A 10,026-nucleotide genomic window follows, 5' to 3' on the forward strand; every position below is an offset into this window, starting at 1 on the left:
ACCGTTATTGGTTTGTTGTTCACACTCGTTTTACCGTATTGATGGTATTCTGGCTGAGCCAGGTCGTGGCTTTTTAGTGTAGCCGTTTGCTATTGCGATAGTTGACGGGCTCCCGGGGTGATCAGTCCTGGGGCCGCATGTCATCGTCGCATTGTGCGGAGTTCATTTGCGCAATGGATTGTCCAAGAAAAGTGAACAAAACAAAACTTTTGACAAGTATATTTTAGTCGGTAATTGCACAAAAGGTCTATAAGCCATGGCGAAAAGTACAATTTCATGGATTGACTACTTAGCTTGATTGGTCGGTAAATCGTCACGCGTGCTAGGAGTAAAACCTTCTCAAGTTGTTCGCGTTCCACGTTCTTGGGATCTCTTTGCCATTGAGCCTTTCCAACTTGAAGGCGCCTTTGCCAATCACCTCTTTAACTCTGTAGGGACCTTCCCAGTTTACTGTCAGTTTGCCCTCTCCCGGGGTCAGCAAGCCGATGTCGTTACACCTTAGGACGAGGTCGTTTGGTTCAAACTCTCTTCTAAGCACTTTGGTGTTGTAGCGCAGGGCCATTCTTTGCTTCAGTGCTGTTTCCGTCAGGTGGGCCATCTCTCTGGCTTCATCTATTAGGTCCTTCTCCACAGCTTCCCCCACTCCCTTCAAAAGTAGTCGTGGGCTCAGCTCCCCGATCTCCACGGGTATTACCGCGTTTAACCCGTATGTTAGTCGGAAGGGGGTCTCCTTAGTGGATGACTGCTTGGTTGTGTGGTAGGACCAGAAAACTGAGGCGAGCTCGTCGGCCCAAGCACCTTTTTTTATCATCCAGCCGCTTCTTAAGTCCTAACAGGATGATCTTGTTTGCGGACTCAACCTGTCCGTTTGTTTGGGGGTGTTCCACTGAGGAGAACTTCTGTCTTATACCCAGGCCGGTGAGGAACTCCGTGAACTTTTTGTCGGTAAATTGTGTCCCGTTGTTCGAGATAACGACCTCCGGGATGCCGAACCATGTTATCACTTGCCTCCACATGAACTTCCTTCAATTGGATGAGGATATGCTGGCTAGGGGCTCGGCCTCTATCCATTTGGTGTAGTAGTCAATGGCGACTATGAGGTACTTGACTTGTCCTGGACCAACCGGGAAGGGCCCCAAGAGGTCGACTCCCCATTGTGAGAATGGCCGGGAAGACGTTAACAAGCTTAGCTCGAAGGCCAGTGCTTTGTGAAAATTGGCATTCTCTTCACACTTGACGCACTTTCTAATGAATTCTTTAGAGTCTACCATCATTGATGGCCAATAGTATCCAGCTCGGATTAATTTTCTTGCTAGGGCTTTGCCCCCTATGTGATGGCCGCAACACCCTTCATGGACTTTCCTGAGGACGTAGTCCGTTTGGTCGGGGTGTAGGCATTTCAATAGGGGCTGGTTGAGTCATTTTCTGAACAACTGACCCTGGATGATCGCGTACTTGGCTGCTTCCCTTCTCAGTTTCTTAGCATCTTTTTTGTCGTCGGGGAGCTTGCTGTTTTCTAAGAAGCTGGTGATGGGGTCTAACCATGAGGGGCTTAGCCTTGACAGGTGCAGAGTACTGATGGCTCCCTCATCATACCTTAGATGAGAGATCGGTTGCCTTTTCCCGATTTTGTGCTGGCTAGTTTTGATAGGAGATCTGCCCGTGTGTTCCTTTCTCTTGGAACGTGGTGGATCGTGACCTCCTCAAACTTCTGGCTCAAATCCTTGACTTTCTCTAAGTACTTTTGTAGTAGCGAGTCCCTGGCTTGGTAGCTCCCGTTTACTTGGGAGGTGACGACTTGTGAATCGCTGCATATTTCCAACCTTGTCGCTCCAACTTCCGTTGCTAGGGCTAAGCCCCCTATGAGGGCTTCGTATTTTGCTTGGTTGTTCGAGACGGGGAATTCAAACTTGATCGACTGCTCGTATACGACCCCGGCTGGGCTTTCTAGGATAATCCCGGCGCCCCCGGACGTCTGATTGGAGGCTCCATCCACGTGGAGCCTCCACCGTGTGCCCGTATCTTCGGTTGGATCTCCTGTCACTTCTACCAGGAAGTCTGCCATCGCTTGCGCCTTGATTGCTTGCCGGGGTTCAAATCGTATGTCATATTGGGAGAGTTCAATGGACCAAGTCATCATCCTTCCCGCCAAATCGGGTTTTTGAAGTACTTGTCGGATTCCTTGGTCCGTCCTTATGACAATCTGGTGACCTTGGAAATATTGTTTTAACCTCCGCGAAGAGGTCAAGAGTGCCAGAGCTAGCTTTTCCAGTTTGCTGTACCTTAGTTCCGCCCCTTGTAGGGCTCTGTTCATGAAATAGACTGGCTGTTGAGCCCTTCCTTCTTCTCGTATCAAAACCGTGGCCATGGCTTCTCCTGTTATGGTGAGGTATAGGTATAACGGCTCCCCGGCCTTTGGCTTCCCGAGCACAGGGGGTGTTGCTAGGATTTCCTTGAAGTGTCTAAAAGCTTCCTCGCATGCGGGCGTCAATTTAAATGCTATCCCTTTCCTCATGAGGTTAAAGAAGGGTAGGGCTTTTGTTGCCGAAGCTCCGAGAAAACGGGATAACGAGGTGAGTCGACCTGCCAATCTCTGGACGTCCTTGACACAACCCGGACTCTTCATCTGGAGTATCGCTTGGCATTTCTCAGGGTTGGCTTCTACCCCCCCTTTGGGTTATCATAAATCCTAAGAACTTTTCAGCTTCCATGGTGAAGGCACATTTGAGGGGATTGAGCCTCATACCGTGTTGTCGGAGAGACGCGAATACATTTGCCAGGTCATTCAGGAGGTCGTCGGGTCGCACAGTCTTCGTGAGGATGTCGTCTACATAGACTTCCACTGTCTTGCCTATGAGGTCGTGAAATATTTTGTTCATCAGCCTTTAGTATGTTGCCCCTGCGTTTTTTAGGCCGAACGGCATCACCCTGTAACAGAAGGTTCCCCCAGGCGTTATAAATGCTGTCTTGTCGTCGTCGGGTTGGTGCATCGGTATCTGATTGTAGCCAGAGTAGGCATCCATGAAGCTCAGATACCGGTAGCCCGCCGCCGTGTCGACGAGTGCATCTATGTTGGGGAGGGGGAAACAATCTTTAGGGCATGCCTTGTTGAGGTTGGAGTAGTCTACGCACATTCTCCATTTGCCGCTGTGCTTTTTTACCAGAACTACATTCGAAAGCCAGGTCGAGTAGTCTAGTTCCCGTATGAAACCTGCTTCTAAGAGGCTAGCCGTCTGCCTGGCCACCTCCTCTGCCCTCTCCCGCGACATCTTTCTCCTTCTCTGGGCTACTGGGCGGGCTTTCGATTTGACGGCTAGGTGGTGTGACATGACTTTGGGGTCTATGCCCGGCATGTCGGCCGGTGTCCAGGCGAACAAATCCCCATTGGCCCTGATCATTTCTACCAGAGGCTCCTTCAATTCATGTGGAAGGTTTCTATTGACAAACGTGAACTTTTCCTCCGTGTCACCGATCCTGAACTTTTCCAGGTCCCCATCTGGTTCCGGTCTGGGCTTGTCGTCAACCCTAGCATCTAAGTCAGCCAGGAACACCCCCGACGCCTCTTTAGATTTCTTCCTTAGGGAGAGGCTGGCATTGTCGCAAGCGACCGCCGTTTCTAGATATCCCCTTATGGACCCTATAGATCCGTCGTCGGTAACAAACTTCATGACTAGTAGCTTTGTGTTGATTATCGCTTCAACATCGTTAATCGTCTTCCTCCCCAAGATGATGTTGTAGGCTGTGGAATCTCGGAGAACCACGAACTCAGCCATTGCCGATCTTCGGCCTTGAGCCTGTCCCACGGAAATCGGCAGGGATATCACTCCATCTGGCTTGATGAAGTGGTCGCCTAACCCGATGACCCCGTGCTGGTGAGTCAATAGGTCGGCGTCCCTTAACCCCAGTGCGTCGAACACGTTGCGGAACATAATGTTCGAGTCTGCCCCCGTGTCGACAAGGATTCATTTGACGAGGCCGGTTCTCACTCTAGCCGTGATGACCATGGGTGGGTTTTCAGGGGCCTCGTCGAACCATTGATCTTCCGGGCCGAAAGAGATAGATGGGGGCTTCTTAGAGCTTCGCACCAGCGAGGAGGAGACCGCCAGGACCTTGGCGTATTTCTTGTGCGCCGATCTCGACCTTGGCACGGTGTTTTTGGCAGTTACTACGTTTATCACGGTGAGACCGTGGTCTTTGTCTTCTGGCTCTTGTCGCCGCTTTGCCGACCGGGTCTTGCCTTCCTCGTCTTGGTCATGATGTCGCCTCCTCGGCTCCCTTATAAGATGGGAGAATTCTGTTAGTTTACCGTCCCTTATCGCTTGTTCTAGTGCATCCTTCAGGTCAAAGCAGTCCTGTGTTTGGTGCCCATAGCCCTTGTGGTAGTCACAGTAGAGGCTCTTGTTTCCCTCAGTATGGTCATTGAGTGGTTGGGGCTTCGACAAGATTCCTTTCTCGGCTATTTGCTGATAAACTTCCATGATGGGAAGAGTGAGTGGAGTGTAGTTGGTGAATTTCCCGATCCGGGAAAACGGTCTGGGTGCCTTGCTCGGCCCTTCCTCTCTGGCTTGCTCTTTTTGTCTTTCTCCGAGACCTTGTTGCCTAGGTTGATTGTAGGAGGAGTGCCGTTTATTGGCAGTCACGACCTGGCTGACTTCTTCGTCATTTATGTATTCCTTAGCTATCGTTTGGATCTCGTGCATCGTCCAAACCGGTTTCGTGGTGAGGTGTTTTCGGAAATCCTCGTTGAGGAGGCCGTTCGTCAGACAGAGGCTGGCCACCGAGTCGGTTAAGCCGTCAATTTCTAAGCATTCGTCGTTGAACCGGTCTAGGTATTTTCTGGTCGGCTCCCCGGGCCTTTGGGTTATCCCAAGCAGGTTGATCGGGTGCTTTACCTTTGCTATTCATGTTGTGAATTGAGCTAAGAAGGCACGGCTGATGTCCGAAAACCCATAGATGGATCCCTGCGGGAAGCCGTTAAACCACCGGAACACAGGTCCTGCCAGGGTGACCGGGAAGGCCCGGCACCTCACCTCGTCTCCTACTCCCTCCAGATTCATTCTAGCCTCGAAGGTCGTAAGGTGTTCCAGAGGGTCTTGGGTTCCATCGTACCTCATGTTCGTTGGTTTGTCGAAGTGCTTCGGCAATCGGACTTCGAGGATGGATCGATGGAACGGGATGGCGCCCATTATCACGAGTCGCCGTGTCCTCACGGGCCTCTCTTCTCCGTCTTCGCGATCTTGTCCCGTGAGGCGCGTTTCCTTGCCTCGGAAGTAGATGATTGTGTCGTTTCGTCTTCTCGGGATAGGCGAATCTTCTCGGGTGCTTTCCGCTTCCGTTCTGGAAGCGGAGGCGTGCCGGGGGCGACTCCGGTGGGAATCTCTCTCTCGGCTTTCAGGAGACGGGGAGTAGCTAGGGTCGGTGGTTCGTCGATCATGCTCCTGATCGGCTAGTTGTTGTTCCAGGTTCTGGACCCTATGGCGTAGCTCTTGCATTATTCTGGCACTGTCACCGCCAGTTCCTCCGAAGGGTCGCGTCTCTCGCGTCTTTGTGCGTGGTTCGGTGCGTTGCCGGGGGACCTTCGTCGCCCTCTCGGTGAGGCGACAGAGGCTACCCCCTCTGCGTCGGCTGTTCGGCCTTGGTCTCCAATGCCCGGCACGACATCCATTTAGGCGTCCCCACAGACGGCACCAATGTTTGGTTTGTTGGTTGCCAGACGGTTCGGGTGGAGATTTGAGGTGGCGGGAACTCCTCGTCCGGAGCGATTGTGCTGGGACCGGATCTGCTGGGTAGCCGAACTCTCGTTGTGAAAGGTGGGGGTGTCACCTGCAAAGACACTTCGGCACTCTAGTCAGTTAGTGTGCAGGCGAGAAATAGGTTAGGTGAAATGTGTGGCGTACCTTGGGGTAGGACTGGACTCCCCATATATACTGTGTCAGGGGTGGGCCCCGCAAGGGCAGAGTCCACCTTCCTCGAAGCTTCCTTAGACAGCTGTGATGAGGAGCTGCCCTGGACGTGTGTTCAGGTCGGACTTCATGTGCTTTTCGCCCGACCGTCCGGGTCGGGGGGTCTATGGGTCGGGTTGGCCCATATTGCTTTGGGCCAGGCCGTAACACTGGTCAATAATAATGATGATTCTCTAAAAATTTCTCTTATCTAGACTATGATATTTTTCTCAAATAATTCTTGTAAGTACCATTTTTAAGTTTTTTTTTTAATTCTTGTTCCCTTTTGTTTCCTTCTCTCAAACTTATTGTTGAGGGAATTATACACCAAAGATAATCTCCTATATATTCATCCCTCTTTAATGGATCTATGATTAGATTAATACATAAATATATATGTATGTATTATTCAAGTTTAGTGAATTAAATATAGGATAAAGTACTATTTTAACGAGGTTTTAGGATGGATAGTTATTTTAGATAGAAAAGTAATAGAAATTTTATTTCATTAATTTTAGCGGTAAGGCAATAGAAGATTGCAGCGTCAATTAATAATAGAATCAACCAATATCAATGAAGAATCAGAAAAAAAATCATAAAAAACAATTTTTAACTGTTTCGGTTATTTTTTCTTTTTTTCCCCCTTAATTTTGGAGGTTTTCTTTATGTGAAGGGATGTGGTGAAAAAAAATAGAATAGAACTTACCATTGTAGATTTTTTTGTCAGGAATTGATCGAGGTCCTCCACGACCATCACTATTGATTTCAACCTCGTCTATTGTAGGTGTAATTTCGACTTCATGACAAGAGTTTTAAAGGTGCATGTTGGGTTATGGATGGTTGAAAAAGTAAGTTGGTGCGCGAAATTGTGAACTATACTTTTTCACAACTCTCATAATCCCCGGTAATGGCTCCAAAAACTTGGTAGGCTCAATACCATGGCATTACACAACTTCGCACAACTAACCAGCAAGTGCACTGGGTCGTCCAAGTAATAAACCTTACGTGAGTAAGGGTCGATCCCACGGAGATTGTTAGTATTGAAGCAAGCTATGGTCATCTTGTAAATCTTAGTCAGGCAAACTCAAATGATAATGGTGATGAACGAAAATAACACAAAGGTAAAGATAGTGATACTTATGTAATTCATTGGTAGGAACTTCAGATAAGCGTATGAAGATGCCTTCCCTTCCGTCTCTCTGCTTTCCTACTGCCTTCATCCAATCCTTCCTACTCCTTTCCATGGCAAACTCGTGTAGGGTTTCACTGTTGTCAGCAGCTACCTCCCATCCTCGCAGTGAAAGCTAATGCACACACTCTGTCACAGTGCTGCCAATCACCGGTGTGGTTCCCTCCCCTACTGGAATAGAATCCAGTGATTCTTTTGCGTCTGTCACTAACGCCCAGTAAGTTACAGGTTTGAAGCACGTCACAGTCATTCAGTCATTGAATCCTACTCAGAATACCACAGACAAGGTTAGACCTTCCGGATTCTCTTGAATGCTGCCATCAGTTCTTGCCTATACCACGAAGACTCTGATCTCACGGAATGGCTGGCTCGTTTGTCAGGCGAGCACTCGGTTGTCAGGCGATCAACCATGCATCGTGCAATCAGGAATCCAAGAGATATTCACTAAGCCTCAAATGCTTGTAGAACAAGAGTGGTTGTTAGTCACTTTGTTCATGGGTGAGAATGGTGATGGGCGTCAATCATCACCTCCATCAAGTTGAAGAACAAGTGATATCTTGGATAAAGAACAAGCGGAATTGAATGGAAGAACAATAGTAATTGCATTAATACTCGAGGTACAGCAGAGCTCCACACCTTAATCTATGGTGTGTAGAAGCTCCACCGTTGAAAATACATAAGCATAAGGTCTAGGCATGGCCGAATGGCCAGCCTCCCAATGATCTAAGAACTAAAAATGTTCAGAGATAAAACAATCCAAAGATCAAAAGGTCAAAAGACTCAAAGACCCCGAATACAATAGTAAAAGGTCCTACTTATAGAATACTAGTAACCTAAGGTGTACAGAAATGAGTAAATGACATAAAAATCCACTTCTGGGCCCACTTGGTGTGTGCTTGGGCTGAGCAATGAAGAAAATTTCGTGTAGAGACTCTTCTTGGAGTTAAACGCCAGCTTTGGTGCCAGTTTGGGCGTTTAACTCCCATTTGGGTGCCAGTTCCAGCGTTTAACGCTGGGATTTCTTGAGGTGACTTTGAACGCCGGTTTGGGCCATCAAATCTTGAGCAAAGTATGGACTATCATATATTGCTGGAAAGCCCAGGATGTCTACTTTCCAACGCCGTTGAGAGCGCGCCAATTGGGCTTCTGTAGCTCCAGAAAATCCACTTCGAGTGCAGGGAGGTCAGAATCCAACAGCATCTGCAGTCCTTTTTGGTCTCTGAATCAGATTTTTGCTCAGGTCCCTCAATTTCAGCCAGAAAATACCTGAAATCACAGAAAAACACACAAACTCATAGTAAAGTCCAGAAAAGTGAATTTTAACTAAAAACTAATAAAAATATACTAAAAACTAACTAGATCATAACAAAAACATACTAAAAACAATGCCAAAAAGTATACAAATTATCCGCTCATCACAACACCAAACTTAAATTGTTGCTTGTCCTCAAGCAACTGAAAATCAAATAAGATAAAAAGAAGAGAATATGCAATGAATTCCAAAAACATCTGTGAAGATCAGTATTAATTAGATGAGCGGGGTTTTTAACTTTTTGCCTCTGAACAGTTTTGGCATCTCAATCTATCCCTTGAAATTCAGAATGGTTGGCTTCTTTAGGAACTCAGAGTCCAGATAGTGTTAATGATTCTCTTAGTAAGGTATGATGATTCTTGAACATAGCTATTTATTGAGTCTTGGCTGTGGCCCAAAGCACTCTGTCTTCCAGTATTACCACCGGATACATACATGCCACAGACACATAATTGGGTGAACCTTTTCAGATTGTGACTCAGCTTTGCTAAAGTCCCCAATTAGAGGTGTCCAGGGTTCTTAAGCACACTCTTATTTGCCTTGGATCACAACTCTTATTTTTCTCTTTTCTTCTTTTTTTTTCGATTTTTCTCTTTTTTTTTTTGAATAGCTTTTTCTTGCTTCAAGAATCACTTTTATGATTTTTCAGATCCTCAGTAACATGTCTCCTTTTTCATCATTCTTTCAAGAGCCAACATTCATGAACCACAAATTCAAGATACATATGCACTGTTTAAGCATACATTCAGAGAACAAAAATATTGCCACCACATCAAAATAATTAAACTATTATAAAATTCAAAATTCATGCAATTCCTTCTTTTATCAATTAGGCACGTTTTTATTGAAGAAAGGTGATGGATTCATAGGACATTCATAACTTTAAGGCATAGACACTTAGACACTAATGATCACAAGACACAAACATGGACAAACATAAGCATTAAAATTCGAAAAACAGAAGAACAAATAACAAGGAAATCAAAGAACGGGTCCACCTTAGTGATGGCGGCTCTTTCTTGCTCTTGAAGATCCTATGGAGTGCTTGAGCTCCTCAATGTCTCTTCCTTGTCTTTGTTGCTCCTCCCTCATGATTCTTTGATCTTCTCTAATTTCATGAAGGATGATGGAGTGTTCTTGATGCTCCACCCTTAGTTGTCCCATGTTGGAACTCAACTCTCCTAGGGAGGTGTTTAGTTGCTCCCAATAGTTTTGTGGAGGAAAATTCATCCCTTGAGGAATCTCAGGGATCTCATGATGAGTGGGATCTCTTGTGTACTCCATCCTTTTCTTGGTGATGGGCTTGTCCTCATCAATGAGGATGTCTCCCTCTATGTCAACTCCAACTGAATAACAGAGGTGACAGATGAGATGAGGAAAGGCTAACCTTGCCAAGGTGGAGGTCTTGTCCGCCACCTTATAGAGTTCTTGGGCTATAACCTCATGAACCTCTATTTCTTCTCCAATCATGATGCTATGGATCATGATAGCCTGGTCTATGGTAACTTCGGACCGGTTGCTAGTGGGGATGATTGAGCGTTGTATGAACTCTAACCATCCTCTAGCCACGGGTTTGAGGTCAT

General features: G+C 47.0%; 1 protein-coding gene across 1 annotated transcript; it reads right to left on the reverse strand.

Annotated features, from left to right (window-relative positions):
* Positions 1 to 322: 322 nt before the first annotated feature.
* Positions 323 to 2,626, reverse strand: LOC140184074 (uncharacterized). Its single transcript, XM_072234359.1, has 2 exons — positions 1,784 to 2,626; positions 323 to 829 (listed from the first exon to the last, which is right to left on the reverse strand). The coding sequence occupies exons 1-2, from the start codon at positions 2,624 to 2,626 to the stop codon at positions 323 to 325; spliced, it is 1,350 nt and encodes a 449-aa protein (XP_072090460.1).
* Between the last annotated feature and the right edge of the window lie 7,400 nt (positions 2,627 to 10,026).

The sequence above is a fragment of the Arachis hypogaea genome, chromosome 4 (genome assembly GCF_003086295.3).
Source record: "Arachis hypogaea cultivar Tifrunner chromosome 4, arahy.Tifrunner.gnm2.J5K5, whole genome shotgun sequence".
In the NCBI taxonomy this organism is placed as follows: domain Eukaryota; kingdom Viridiplantae; phylum Streptophyta; class Magnoliopsida; order Fabales; family Fabaceae; genus Arachis; species Arachis hypogaea.